The sequence below is a fragment of the Carassius gibelio genome, chromosome B15 (genome assembly GCF_023724105.1).
Source record: "Carassius gibelio isolate Cgi1373 ecotype wild population from Czech Republic chromosome B15, carGib1.2-hapl.c, whole genome shotgun sequence".
NCBI lineage: Eukaryota > Metazoa > Chordata > Actinopteri > Cypriniformes > Cyprinidae > Carassius > Carassius gibelio.
The window spans coordinates 10,128,399-10,144,390 of record NC_068410.1 but is presented as its reverse complement, the minus strand read 5'-3'; the positions used below and the strand labels follow the sequence as shown (position 1 = coordinate 10,144,390).

At 36.6% G+C, this 15,992-nt stretch overlaps 1 protein-coding gene across 4 annotated transcripts in view; it reads left to right on the top strand.

The window, feature by feature from the left end:
• The window catches only part of gdpd5b (glycerophosphodiester phosphodiesterase domain containing 5b), a 38,113-nt gene that overhangs the window by 3,887 nt on the left and 18,234 nt on the right, over nucleotides 1-15,992 (top strand). For all 4 annotated transcript variants that reach the window (XR_008157088.1, XR_008157087.1, XM_052575894.1 and 1 more), the window contains exon 2: nucleotides 8,113-8,287. Coding sequence is in view for 2 of the 4 variants with exons in the window: in XM_052575894.1 (XP_052431854.1) it covers nucleotides 8,171-8,287 (117 nt within the window). In the remaining 2 variants the exon portion in view is untranslated. The remainder of the gene's footprint in view (nucleotides 1-8,112; nucleotides 8,288-15,992) is intronic.

Here is a 15,992-nt window from a genome sequence, read left to right as displayed (position 1 = left end):
ATTGCAGGCAGTCAGTTAGATGGCCAAGGAGGAATGATTAAATAAAGAACACCACTGAGCGGTGTTATGTCTTTAGCTCCATTACTCTCCTGAATAAATGATGGGGCATTAAATTAACCACATTTGATCTTTCAAAAATGGCGCTATTCCACATTAGCACAATGATGTGTGGAGCGAGGTTGGGTGCCTAGTCATCTTTGATCTTTCTGCTCGGAATTAAAACTATATTTCACTGATGTGCATAGATAAGGTTATATAGAAGATATTTAGTAAGAGAATGAGAGAGATTCTTTTGTTTAAACAACTGTTATATGCACTCTATTGCACAGTTCTAAAACCTGAGGTGAAAAATGTTGATAATAAATAAACCGTTATATATTTCATTCAGTACTGAAAAGAATGTTATTGAAAGAAGTGTCTAATGCTCACCAAGGCTGCATTCATCTGCTGAAAAATACAATAATAACTGTAATGTTATATAAAATACCTGTTTCATATTTGTATTTTAAAGTGCAGTTTATTTCTGTGATGTCAAAGCTGAATTTTAAGCAGCCACATGATCCTTCAGAAATCGTCTAATATGCTGATTTGGTGCTCCGAAAAACATTGTGCTGCTTTCTATTTTTGTGAATTCTTTCGATTAATAGAAAGTTCTAAAGATTTTTCATGAATAGAAAGTTCAAAAGCATTTGTTTGAAATACAAATCTTAAGGAAACATTATAAATGCCTATATGTATTGATTTTCTGTCATTTGTGTGTATCCATTTTTATTTTTATTAGAGAATCCAATAGTTTAGCTAAATGGTAACATAATGGTAACATAACTGCAAATGTTGTGGTTGCTGATGAGGTCCCATGACTAGGATGGCATCAGCTGTATGTAGACAGTAGGCATCTAGGCAGCTCATTAGGTTTTGTAACCGAGCTAATCTGGATCATAATTAACTTGGAAATAGATTGTAATTGAAATTGTAATATTTCTAAATGTGTGAAGAGCTTCCCATTTGTTAAAATTAAATCGATATGGTGATAATAAACTGTAATATTGCAATTTCAAAAATTTTCACATTTCTGAAAAATGTAAAAAAAAAAAAAAAAAAGTTGTGTGTTGCAGGTCAGTCATGTTTTTGGCTTTTGTTCCTCTACAGTCTCACTTTTTTCTCCAGATGGCACAACCTTCTGCTTTTAATTAGTGCCAGAGAGGAACTAAAATATCCTGAGCCCAGCTCTCATCAGTGGCATTTTAAATCATAGACTGTCTCAAGACCGAGAGGAAGGAGGCGTCTGTAACACTATAGTGCTAGTCTTATAATTACACTGATGGGCATTTAGCATCGTAAAACGAAGGTAGTTGTTCTGTGAAAAGTTCTTTGTGTCATTTGTCGCAACTGCTAAATAATACCTACTTTTAATTGGTTCCAGTTCATGGTGCTGAATTTTGCTCTCTGAAATTTTTTTTATTATGACATTTTAATTAGAGCCATAGTATAAATACCTTACATTGTCCTGACAGTGAGTGTTTCTTCCAAAAAGACATCAAGTGGAAAAATGACAGCATCTAACGGCCGTGTTCAAGGCTACAGTAGCTTGTATGATAGAGGAAAGGAACTCTATTTAACTCAAATCTACTACAGTGTCTTTAATCAATCAGAATAAGATCTTCCTTTGGATGCTTGTGTCTCAGCGTTCTGCTGACTGGGTTTTCCAGTGAAGATGTCCATGGTCTGCAAAAACTTTGATCTCTCCACCCAAGAGGACAGAGCCCTCAGCGAGTGAAAAATGAATAAGGAAACTCATTGGACATTTGACCCAGTTCATACTCTCACCGATCATGAGCAGTTCATCATGATTATGATAGCTGTCATGGCATGGCAGTCTATTAGTCATTTAGTAGTAGGAAGTTAAGGACTTGCTTATTTGTTTTTGATTGCCATGTGTCCCTAAAGCAGCCTTGTAACTAATTTACATGGCAGAGAGTGATTAAAAAAACACTTCCAATTAAATTAGCCTTTTTTTTCTCTTCTGTTATCTGTTATATAAGAAACAAGTTGGAATGGCATGCAATGAATGAGGTACGGTCAGGCATTATCGCAAAATAAACCCTGACAGGGTGATCATAACCCTGAAGAAAAGAGTAAATAATTTATTATTCTTATTTTTACTTCATTACAACAATCCATCAGCTTAGCAACTAAAATGTCAAACGACAGTGGTGCAATTTACAATTTAACAGTAGTTAAAGAAATATTTGACACTTTGTACTGCGTTTGACCAATTGGAATAAAGTATTCTAAAGAATTGTGTAAGAAATTTAATAAACTTTTCTTCTTCTTCAAAAATCCCATTATTGTGCAAAGACGAAAAATTCATAATGCAGTCCATTTTTACCTGCACTAACATTTTGCATAATTAATTAGAATGTCAGAAATAAAGCATTTGAATCAAAAACTGCCATAGTTCTCAACGGCCCTCACAAATGATGTTGGATCTGGCCAAATGACAGTATGACTTACGGTAAGAGAGGTCTATTGTTTTCTTGACAGTATGAAGAATTGTGGCCTCTCGTCTCTCTCCATACAATTTGATTGTGGTGACATTTTTGTTCTGTGCCAGTGTAGATTGCAATCCCCATGCATTCTCTTCAGACTCATTTCATATCTGACGTGAGGTAATGACTTTTAAAAAAAATGACTTTGGTGTTTATGTCATTTGTGTCACTTATTTGCCCAGAGCTTTACAAGCAACATATTCTGCTGTCACATAAACATTTCCCATTGCAATATTTGTTTCATTCTCTGCCTTATAAAGGTTAGAAAACACTGCATAAATATGCAGTCATAATGTTGCTATGTCTGCATTTTGGACCCTCTGAAATAACGGATTTCCACATCAGCATTTTGTCATTCTCATTAGCATTCTGAGTGGGCTGTGCTCTGTGAAGTTGATGCATCTTTTTCCATTGTAGAATTCTTGGGCGAAACAGATCGATGTCTGAAATCAATCAAACATGGAGCTTTTGTCAAAATTCTGTCACCAAGAATAAACCTAATTGCTCTTGAGCTGTTTTTCCATAAATAATTTAGCATCCAAGCATATTTTAAAAAAGCTCTTGTGGTCAGTGTAAATAAGTTTGTCAGATCTACTTCTGACAGTAGCTACTTTTCAGTGTTTTAATTACTGATCAACCAATACATATTTTTAATGTCTGATGGCAATCATGATTTATAGAAAGTAGAGTAAAAATGGAAAATGTCAAGTAAGTATATCCTGGTCAAAATATCAGTCTTTCATTAGTTGTGATATATTTTACTGGGCACCAGATATGCTGGTTGTTTAATTGTTTTGTTGTTTCAAATGGTTTAACTGGTTACACAGGTTAAATGTCCTGCAGATTTATCCGTCTCTTTCTTTTTGGATTTCTTGAAGTTGCAAAATTATTTGCAAGAGTGTTTAGGATTCGTGGTGTGAAAATAATCACCTACGGACTGAACGAGACGCGAGAGAGTTGAGAGAGGAAGACCGCAGCCAGATCCAGTTATTATAAGAGTCTTTGGACTTAGAAAGTTGCAGTTTAGGGTTAGCATAACTTTATCTTATCTTATTTACAAAAGAGTTGAACCAACGTTTGATTTTTATTTGTTTTCATAGCAATATTTGGCATCGCCACGACTTAAAAAAAGCCCACTGGAAGGTTATCACTGACCGGTACCACATTCGGTAAGGAAAACTCAAAAAACAACTTATTATCTGTCAGAAACATTATCAATTCTATCAAAAACAGTAGCATTTAACACTAGTACACATCTGCTTCACATAAGGAGCATGCGTTGTACAACCACAAACGTTTTTCATTGTACAAAAAGAGCTAATGCATCCTTTTTTTTTTGCTTAATAGGCAAAAAGTTTCTCCAACAATATTCTTGGAAACAAACTCCCAACACCCCAAAAATTATTTCACCACCAACCGCAGCAGCTCCGCTGTTCTTCCTCCACTCAGACTCTGTCTGTGTTTATTTAGGTGGAAGAGGTCAAGTCCGAACTGTTGCCTGAAGTGTTTTAAAAATCTGTGAGGTCACATTTACTCCTTCGTTGTAAGGGAGTATTTCTACTCGGGCCTTGTGCAAGGTATTTGGCAGTTTTGAGCAAACAGATGGTCACTGGAATATCTTTTAGTAGTTCTAGAGAGAGTGAGTAGGGGGGGCGCTGACACAGCATTGGAACGCTTCCATTTAGGAGGGAGTCAGACATAAACAGCCTGTTAATATCAGTCAGGTCATGGAAGGGCCTGTTCATCTTCATCATCACCACCCCTCTTACATTGTCCATGGTGCATAGTCTAGTTACCGAGGTTTAGTATTTAAATAAAAACAACATGATTTAAACTGATTCGATACATGATTTAGGCTAGGTAAATGCCAGCTTGGCTGTAAAATCATATTTGTTATTGTCTTCATGCTGAATTCTCATGCTAATAAATATGTTCTCTTGTAATTAACAGTAAAAATGGTGTTGTGGATACTATACAAAATATTTCATGGAAATTATACAAACTATTCTTTAAGGAGCAGTTTGTTCCAGTTCAGATGGATGCAAGCTTAAGAAAGCAATTTGTGTCCTCCTGTGGAAAAATGCAGCACCTCTGTCCTGTAAATCAACCAGCTTTGACATCTTACCACTGAATAAAAACAAAATGTCCGCAACCTTTCCCTAAGGCAAAGAGGCAATTTCTATCATTTTCGGCAATTGTCTCTTCACTTGTCAAGGGCCGATGGTGGTCATTTGTAGCGCATCAGTTTGAGGAGCCCTTGATTGCCTGAGGTTACTTTGACCTGAGTATGTAGTAAAACATGTTTCAGATGCTAATTGTAGATTGACTCACATAGGCCTTTTCTGCCAATAGGTGTGGTCAATTTTAGCATTTTTCAATGAAATCCAGTTATTTAAAAAGGAATCCACCTAGATGGGAATTTCACTTGAGGGTGAAGAATGCTAAGCAGATTTCCCAACAAGTTCCAGTTAGTCACACGGATTTGCCACCCTGATCAACAAAAAGCTGCTTGGTTTGAAAGTCACTTCTATATCAGGGTCATGCATTGCTATGCTATTAACAATGAACCTTTTTGCCAACAAAAATTAGTCTAAATTTCACTGTGACCACACTTTGAGAGTGTCAGTGTTACTGAGGATTTTAATTTTTTTAATATTTTTTGCTATAGGAGGTTCCTTTTTAACTCAACCTTTCCCTTCTACACTAATCTGAGATGCAAACTGCTGAACCGTTTCCCTTAAAGGATGCTGTTTGTTACCGTTTCGTGGCAATAGGAAATTAAGCAGCAGAAAAAGAGAAAATTGTTCCTAAACTCTCACCCATGTCAGAGCCCTAAACATATGGTCCAAGAGTCAGCTAGACATGAAACTCACATTTCATTTTATGCATGTGTATATTCTAAATCCATGCACAATTCCACTAAAAAGTGATTTTTCTTCTCAAGTGCTTAACCATGTTTACCTACTCCCTTTCAACGGATAATTAAATGAACTGGTGATCCAGCAAAAAGTTGTTATATTTAAAGAGACTGTAGAGTTTTCTATTGCAATGCGACTTGACCGTGGTCTTGTGTAATAGCAGGTTTTCTGTTTCTGAGAGTTCTGTTGAGATGAGGAACAGCTGACGGCTGCATTCCATCTCTAGTTCATAACAACAATGACTAATCCTAATTATTTTAACCTCCTGCTTGTGTTTATTCATTGTGCCATTTAATGTTTGAATATTAATGGAAAAATACATGATGATTTATTCTTCTTTACATTACTTATTTTCTGGCATGCAAACATTAAAAATGTAAAAAGTCTTTCAGCCACGTCTTGCACGACCAGATCAAATTAACCCCATAATTAAGACACCTGGTCTATAGATTACCAGTCCCCTCCTAGATCTGCCACACGCACAATAGTAAATACAGAAGATGCTTAATTATTCAGTAGTTCTCCAAGATGGATTCTCTTCTCTTCATGGGAGTGCTAGAATAATTGCTTTCTTTGCAATTAACAAACCCTGACAGCTAATTTACAGAAACACAAGCTCATTGAAACTCGTTTTGGTTATGTAAGAAGTCATTTATGTCTTATAACACGCCCTTGAAAAAGCATATTTTAGTCTGGCTTGTAAAAAGTTTTTCATATTTAAGTCCAACAACATGGATTGTTTTTGCTAAAGCAGATTATCTGATGCAAGTACAATATTGCAGCCTTTACAGATTCGTCACTGTTGAAATTGATTGGAGTCTATCCTAATATTTTTTTCATGAGCCTTTAGGTGATTTCTGAAGTAGGCATTCATGAGACCTTGGTGACGTAAACTTGATCCCATTGCTTTGTTGGCTCGTCTAAATGCCAGATATACCTCTCACCAGCGCAGTGCACATGAAAGGCTGCTGCTGGTGGTCTCTATTCTCTCCGTGATGTCCCTGATTACTCTTAAATGATTCATTTAGCAGATAAGCAAACAAGGTATTCAGAGATATGATGTGCCATGCTTATAAATAGGGGAGCCCTCATGAGAGGCAGACTAGAGATGAATTTGGATAATTTTTAAATTGTGTACTTTTTCAACACGACTTGTTTTCTTGAACTTAGTTTCTGTGTAGATTGTAATTTTTGTTATTTTTGCAAGTTTCATTTAACTTTCTGAAAGTGTACTGCTCCAGTGATTGGGCTTGCTAGGATTTTTAAGTCTTGTGCTCATCAATGCTGTATTTATTTGATTAAAAATACTGTAAGAAACTGTAATAATGTGAAAAATTATTACACAATATAACGTTTTTTTTTCTTTTTCTTTTTTGTAAATTTCAAAATGTAATTTATTCCTTTGATGCAAAGCTGAATTTTCTGCCATTACTCTAGTTTTTAGTATCATGTGATCTTCTAATATACTGATATGCTGCTTAAGGAACATTTCTTATTATTGTAAATTTTGAAAACAGGATTCCTGAGCCTTCCTGAATAAAAATAGTAATTTGTTTATTTTAAAATAATTAAATACTGACCCCAAACTTTTTAAATGCACATATAAACAATTTCTTAAACATAAAACTTTTAAAGCAGATTTGTAGCAGAAATCCAACAGTGGACAACATTGAAAGCACTTCTCAGTCAGCTTTTTTTTTCTCAGTGCTTGGATTTGTACAAATGAAAAGCTGTCTCATTAAATGACAGTGTTTTGGCTGATGCCAGTGCTGCTCTGGCTTCCCAGATAAGGGTTCCAGAGGCTTAGTCCCTCGCTCAAAGAGACTGATAAGCAGGGGGAAATCTCCAAGCTGAGGCTGCAAGAAGAGGAATTTATTCTCTTGGGCAATTCAGCGATGATTACTACAGGCACTGTGCCGATCTGGTGACTGGCACACATGAACGTGAGAACGGCTGTGGGTCAACAACTGTTACGCTGGCAGTTTTCGGGTGTTGATAGGATCCACAGACAGAAAGACTCTTACGCATAAAAAAAAAAAAAATCTTAAACATCGTAAAAACAAATGTTGTGAATTGATTATAATTTTCAGCCATTGTTCTAGTTTTCAATATCACACGATCCTTCAGAAATCATTCTAATATTTTGCTGCCCAAGAAACATTATTGTCAGTGATGAAAACTGTTATGCCGCTTACTACTTTTGTGGAAACCATGATAAATGTTTTTTTTTTTCAGTATTCTTTCATGAAAAGAAAGTTAAAAAGAACATAATCTATTTGGAATATAAATCTTTTGTAACAGCATTTCATCTTTTTATCATTTTAATGCATTCTTGCTGAATAAAATAATACATTTCTTTAAATTAAACCTCTAACTGGCACCAAACCTTTGAGCAGTATTCAACATTGATAACCACAGTTTGAGTATAAAATGTGAAATTGAATGGTCAGTTTTAGGAATTATGGATCTGCTATATTTAGAAGATCTGGAATGGCATTGAGCAGTGACATTGTTGGAAATTGACTCGTTTCACCACTGCTCCCATCATAAGATTTATGGATGTGTCAGCCGTTTGAGGTGTCACATGGTGCTAATGCTAATCTGCTGTTTGTTTTATGCAGTGCTCTGTGTGTGTCTTTCTACAGGGTCTTTGGTGATCAGTGGGATGATAGTGAGGCAGGTTGGAGTCCGGATTGAAGGAGCATGGTGAAGCACCAACCATTACAGGTCTATGAGAGACAGTTGTGTTTGTCATGTCTAACCGGGATCTACGGATGCCGCTGGAAACGCTACCAGCGGTCACATGATGACACCACCAAGGTGAGTTATCCTGTCGCTAAATTATCTGGCTGTGATGTGAAGACTTTATTACAGCTCAGATCCCACAGCTAATGTTTTAGATGTCACAGTCTAATTTATCACGCGTATGTTATTTGACCTGAGTTTTTATGCAAACAGTTTTGATTCAGGGAAGTGTTTCAGGACAGATTTCTGTGAATAGTATTTAGGGCAGGTTCACACTGCCCCCAAACAAATGCAATATTTCAAACAAGCAAACGCTGGCTTCAGTGATTTCTTTGCGTATCAGACTATACTGATTGTTGTTGCGTGGAGTCCTTTAGAAAACCATTTAGGTTCATAAGGTTTAAGTAACAACCTATACATATGTGGATTGTTTTGAAAGCATAATACGCTCTTAAAAATTAAGGTTCTTTATTAGCATTCTACAAAGAAGCTTTAAAATTTGTGGACCATTTCCATGGCGCAAAAGGTTCTTTATAATGGAAGGTTCTTTAAATTATTAATGTTACTGACATTAAGAAAAAAAAAAAGTTTCTTTAAGAGCTGTACACAGAAAGGTTCTTTGGGAAAACCAGAATGGTTTTCTATTGCATTGCTACTTAAAATCATTTTTGGAACCATTATTTTTAAAAGTGTAGGTAAACAAGGATTGGAATTTAATCAGGTCACATGTTGAGTCATAGTTTCTGTGAAAACTTTTCTGAGAAGATCAAAGTCTCGATTAGTCAAGGGTCACAGCTCAGTATGGGTCAGAAAATCATTAGTTGATAGTGAACACTATGTTTCCTTGTGTTCTTTATTCGTCACTTAGATCAATGTGACACCTCTATCATTGTCTTTGTTTTGTGCATAGACCTAGATGATGTAGTGTCAATATGAGAAAGAAACTCCAGGTCATTAAAAGGTCAGCTGAAGCTCTGAACACTTGGCCAGCCATTTAAATTAATTTTTTAGTGTATTCATAATCAACATTTGCACTGTAAACATCAAATTACCAGACCTTATTCAGTAATAAAATGGAAAAGTGAGATGGAAGCATTTAATTACTGATTTTACTATTTTTAACGATGTTCTAGAACTTGAGTCCTTTTGTTTAGGGGTCTTTTGATTGGGGTTTGCTTTAGTGGAGTCAAGTATAAGTAAGTAACGAACATTTAAAAGTACTTTTTGTCTAGGATACTGCTTCTGTACAATTAATTAAAGGACATGCGCTGAGCATCAGGGGAATTGTGACGTTATTTATGTGTGCTGAAAGAGCCATCTCTCCAGACTGCCAACAAATGGTATTAATCTCATTGCCTAATGCAGTGAGCGAGACCAAGTGTCCACGAGGAGGATGTCCTGCTTTAGTAAAAGACTTTAATCAAAGCATTGGAGGTCTGCATAACTTTTTACGTTATTAGAATACGTAGCTAGAACAGCAGCTGTGGATTTGTGTGTGTCATGGGAATGTGTGCTTTCATGTTGTACATACTTTTCATTTTCCACTGTAAGTGTAACGCTAATAAACATCCTCTAGTTTATTGTTTTCATTTTCCATGGTCTCTCCAAATAGTTGCAGTGGCTTATGAACACACAAGTGGTAATGAAACACCTATAGGCCTGTCTTTTCATTCAGTGATTTTTTTTTTTAATTAGGCTAATCAAATATCCCTGAAGGTGAATTTATTAATGTTTGCTTTCCTTCAGAGAGAGTTTTGCCTTTGAGCATTACTGTTTTCAGATGTGTACTCCGTAGAGGTCCCTGTGGGAGAAAAGAGTTGGGACACAATTGTTGTCAGAGGATCAGGCTGTAAGATGAGACGCAAGCGAAAGGAGAAGACTTTGTGTTTAAAATCAGTGACACAGATTTTGACTGAGAGCTGGAGAGATGGTTGTCAGAGAAACCAAGATAAAGTTGGAGGCTTATCAGTACAGATGCATGTCGATAATGAAAGGAGGGCCATAACAAAAGACCAGGGAAACTACATTAATTACGAAATAATCTGTTGGGAGTAAGTTTGATTATCACTTGCAAACTTTATTTTATTTGACTATATCCTTGTTATCGGTGCTTACTCATATTACAGACAATAAAATAGGTGAAAGAATCCATGAACTTTAACATGAACTATATTTTTCTTTTCCTTAAATTATAATCATTTAAATTGCATGATTTTTTTATGTAATTTTAAAGTGTTTTTAATATTATATACAGTATATATAACATGTATGAATTATGCATATACAATATATAATTGTAAAGGTGTGTGTGTTAATGTACTCTATACACACACACACTTAATACTTTTATAATTTGTAATTTAATTATTCATTTAATATAAAAATATAGATTGGACATGGTAATATGATAATACAGTTTTTTTTTTAATGCATTTGATTCTTTATTAATTTTTTTACATGTACTATGGCATTCCATCGTATTGAAGTGAATACCATGATAATTGCATGCGATGATCATTCCTTTCTGTTTTCTGTAGTACTGTATTTCTATTTGAAACCATTGGCCTTCCATGGTACCATGCTCAGGGTATGTGTGTGAGCTTGCTTTTTAACCTTTTGTTGGATTTAGAACATAGTGTGTCAACTAGATGGAGAGATGCATCAGATCTACAGTCAGAGTGCAGTTGGGTCAATGCCCACTTTAATAAAATGATCCATAACAGATAAGTTGTATATTTCCATTTTAACTCCACAAAAGAAGACTAAGCCATTGCCCTAGTTTCCTGTTGTTCTCTTGCTCTCAGCTGCTTGTACTGTGCTGTCAGCGATTTCGGCTCAGTCTTGAATGTCCGCAGCGGGAGGCCTGACCCTGTCCACAGAAACAGCCAGTTCAGCTGTCTGTGAGAGCGAGAGTGAGATAACCAGACCAGAATGCACTGTGATGTCAATTCTCAATGAATACAGCTAATGTAGTTTCCTGTCACTTTTAAATGAAACAGGATATGCTGTCTTTACTCATACATAAAAACTTGACCTTTGTTCCATCCTGCCACAGTTGATAGTTTCATTGTCCAGGTCTCACCCTCATATGACACACTAAACTCTGAGCTGAGAGACCAGGGATGATGCTGAGCGCATCCATATTTCATGATTCCAGACTCAATCTGTGGAACCATTGGAGCGGAGAGATTCTGTCTGGCATTTCAAACTCAATACAAAGCCTTTGTGCATTAACCCCAGTAGAGCATGGTGTACAGTGGTCTAACATGACTAGTTCTGTTTGACTCTTCTATATGAAGCCTGTCTTTGTGTCTGGTAAGAGTGTTTGTGTGTAAGAGAGAGACTTGTGTGTTCGTCTCCTGTTTAAGCTGTAAGTTGTGCTCCACTGAAAAGAGATCCCTCCTCAGTAATAATTGAGAGTTTTTCCATTTACGTATACCCAACACAAAGGGCACGTGAAAAGGAGTGTCATTTTCTCCCACAAGCCCCTGTGTGGTCTGTGCAAAGCCAATATAGCTAAAAAAAACAATACCAGCAGCGACATGTGGTGAAATAACTGTGATGCATTATACACAGTGCCGCTCAACCGCTTGAGGTTGTTATGGGTTTTTTAAAGAAGTCTCTGATGTAGGGCTGGGCGATATATCTAACGATATGATCTTGCGCATCTAGTCAGTAAATCTGGTTCCGTGATTAGCGCTAAAATGCCATCACCTGTTTATAATTGGAGCGGCACTTAATAGACAGAGCCCTAGATCACTTACAAGCTACGCAATATCGCGTTCATTATATAAGATGATTCATCTGGGATAATGAACACGATATTGCGTAGCTTGTCAGTGATGTACGGCTCTGTCCATTAAGTGCTGCTCCATTTGAAAGCAGGTGATGGCGATTTAGCGCTAATCACGGAACCAGATTTACTGACTAGATGCGCATGATCATATCGTTCGATATATCACCCAGCCCTACTCTGATGCTTAACAAGGCTGCATTTATTTGATTCAAAAATGCAGTAAAAAAGTAGTAGTTATTGTTAAAGATAATTTGAAATAACTTTTTATCACATTGGAAAATGGTTGTGCTGCTTAATATTTTTCTGATACATTTTTCACTCTTGCTAAATAAAAGTATTAATTTCTTTAAAAAGATGCTGCCAAAAGCTCTCCGGAGGATCTACACAAACACTCTCAACAGTTCCCCTCTTTTCTCAGTTTTGTTTTTGTCTGAGAGAGGATGACAGCTAACGTTAGTGATTGACAGTAAGGAGTAAATCACAATGTGTGGTACACATGCATCAGTGACGGAGTGTACAGCTACAGTAGTTGTTGACTTTGCTTCCATTCATACAACACACATCAACTGAAATCACTCTTTTTGAAATTTGATTGTGAGTCACTGTTTATATAATGGGGCTGTCAATCTCTTTCATAACAGTTTTTTTCTATAAACAACCAGTAGTAAGCCTCCAAACAGGACTGCTATCATCTCCTGCTGCAGTGTGAGCATAGCATGTGTTTGAATGTTTAGCAAACCCAAAAGTTTTACTTTTGAAAAATAGTAAAAAAAAAAATAATAATAAATAAATAAATAAATAAAATAAAATTATATATATATATACATACAAAAAGTGTAGTGTTATGCCAGTTATAGCATTAACCAACCACTGATTATGTTAAATGTGATTAAACCTGGATAATTTTCACAATCACGCTGCTTTTTCTTTGTTATTATCTAGTCATTTGCATTTACAGTTTCTGTTCATGTTTCCTGACTATGGTATTCAAGGTTTTGGTGCATCCTCATAATTCCCTCTCACTCTCATGTTGTTTCAACTTGAATTACTTGCTTCTATGGAACATAAAAGAAGATATTTTGAGAAATGTCTCTGTATTCTTCATCAATGGTCACCAAAATTGCTTGGTTACGAACATTCTTCAAAATTCATAATTTTTTTGTGTTCCATAGTTGTAAGAATGTCATACAGGTTTGGAACAATGTAAGTAAATAATGACTATCCCTTTTAACACCTCACTGGTAAACAAAGTTCAATTACCTTGTGGTCTGGTGAAAACACTGTTGTATGTTAAAACGTTCCCCTTTTTCAGTCGGTACTGAAGGTAGAGTGTCACCACAGACATGATGCGCAATGACAGATGGTGACTCTACCCATGTACCCGCTTACAGCATGTACAAAACAACCACAGACCAACCAATCAGTGTTTTTCCTCAGGCTGAAGACTGTCATTTCCAGTCAGTTCGAAGAAACTCGGAGACATGTACATGCATCTTTAGACAGCAACAGACTGGGGCTCTTAAACACTTGCCATCCTTCAGTAAAACAGATTAGGTCTGTGATTACATTCTGTTCTCTAGATGCTGTATTGCACATAGCAATCTGTTCAATGTTCTTCATTTACTTGGATTCACATTAGGAAGACTTTGCTTTAAGATTCTCCACCTCAGTGCTGTTGCAGTCATTCAGGGCTCATGTTCACAGCATTCATAAATGGCTTTGATGAACTAATCTATGGGCATGTTATCTAGTGCCAGCTTTTCCTACAAGGTGACCTACAACGCTTGTTCTTGTCAGATTTAATCTTTCCCTGTCTGTCAGCATGCATTATTATTAGGTTATGCTTACATTGGAGAAAATCAAAGAACGATGTTAAAGGTATAGTGAGGTAGGTACAGTATAATACTTACTGACTTTCACTGTATAGACACAGAGACATTTTTCCAAATGGCATTTTCATTAATTGTTATGTTCTTCAGCAGAAAAAGTCAGGTTTGGAATGGCATGAAGGTGACTAAATAATGACAGAATTTTCATTTTCAGATCTTGGTTATTCAGTGCTTTTGAATAGAGATGTATGAGCATCTGACATTTAGTTCATTGTCATCCTTGTTTAAAATACATATTTTTGCATATTTGCAAAGGCGGTACTCTATGTGGCGGCCGACACATTATTGACCAACAATGATTTTACATAATTAACATCAGTGGAAAACTTTGAATACAATAAACATGTAATTTCAAGTGGAAATTAGTCCTGTCCACAGCGTTTTCAAGCATATCTGGCTGTAACTCTCAGGCAGACATTGTTGAGCTTTTGTGAACTACTTTCAGGACCAAAAACACCCTTATGTAAATACCAACACTATAGTGAGAATGTACTGTACATTCACCTCTTCCACTACACAACTGGTCTATTCAGTAGAAATGATCTAACTAACCCATAAAGCTCTAAGCACTAGTAGTGTTAAATTGAATCGGCGAGGGTTAGTAAAGGTCATTTTTGCATAATCCTTGTTATACAGCCACATTAAAATTCCAAATACATTTTATTTTCAGTTGTGTAGTCACATATCAATAGTACACCAGTATAATGATCACTCTGTGAATAAAACCTCTTTTGCTTGAAAAGTTCTGTTCATGGATTACATGAAATATGTTCCAGACCAGGTCAGTGCACTTTGGACAAAGGAACTTGATTTGGCACCTTGCTTATGGATGGGATTTACCGCTGAGGGACTATGAAAAGACGTTGTTCAGCTACTCCCCTACTGTACCTTTTCCACTTCCATTTTTCAATCTGCTCACTTCCACCCTCTGCCTCTCCTTCACTCTCTCACATCGGGAAGCCGGCCTCCCCGTGTTCTTTGCCCTTTGCCTCTGTGGAATAGATATTTAGCAGTCAGTGGGATTTTGAACTACAGTTGATGCCTCAAGGGAGTAGATGTGTGCGGCAAATACTTACAGTATTAATAAATTATATGATTCCGGGGCGTCAAAGTCAAGGCACTCCAAAGAAAAGCTGCTTTTTGCTGTCTGTCTTGTTTTGGGGCAGTGGTTCAGCTCGGCTTGGTTGTTTGCTCAGGAAACGCTAAAAAAGCTGTTTGCTAAATTTTCATAATTGCAGCCAGTGCTTGGCAGATCTTAGTCTGAGATATTGTTATCATTCCCAATTCCCATATTTCAACATCGGATAAGCCTGTTTAACTTAATGAAGATAATTAAAGGCAGCCGCTGTATCCATGCCATTTCACCCCACCTTAACCAATTAGAGGCTTTACAGCGTTAAAACAAATGTGCCATGCAAAGCTTTGCCAGGATCTTTTTAAAGGGAATTGTTACTTTGGTTTTCTTCATAGAAGTGTTTCTGTGTCTGACATAACTCTGTGATTGTTACGAGATGTTCAAGGTTCAGACAGTAGAAACGCTGTCATAGATGCACAATACAAATTCAACTCTCCCCTCAGGAAATAGCTGAAAAAGTGAGTTTACTTTGAGATCAAGTTGTGGAGTCATGCTGTCATCTCAGATCAGTGGGAGGGAATGAAACAAGGCTTTTGAAAACAAGCTTTTTGAGGCTTAATGATGAGGTAATATTCTCGTTTAGAGGAGACACAGTTTGCCGCCCAGTGCTGCTCTGAATCCCTCCTGTTAAGATGTATGCTGCCTGTTGCTCAATGGCCCTGATGATGTCATGGCAATCTGTTCAGCTGCTACAACCACATGAGTGCCGAAAACACAGTGTTTTATCAATTCATGTGCTGAACTATTGTCATCTCCTTAAGGTTGGGTGTTCAAGGTTATGAAGGATAAGAAAAAAAAAAATCTGAAAGACTTGCATTGAACAAAGGGACCTGAGCAATATCATAACCTGGGGCTCTTTTGTTAGCATCTACCTAGCAGCTGCTTAACAACATGGTGAAAGCCAATCAGAGTTAATTAATAACGGTATAGTAACACCCTTCAACCACGAATACTCTACTA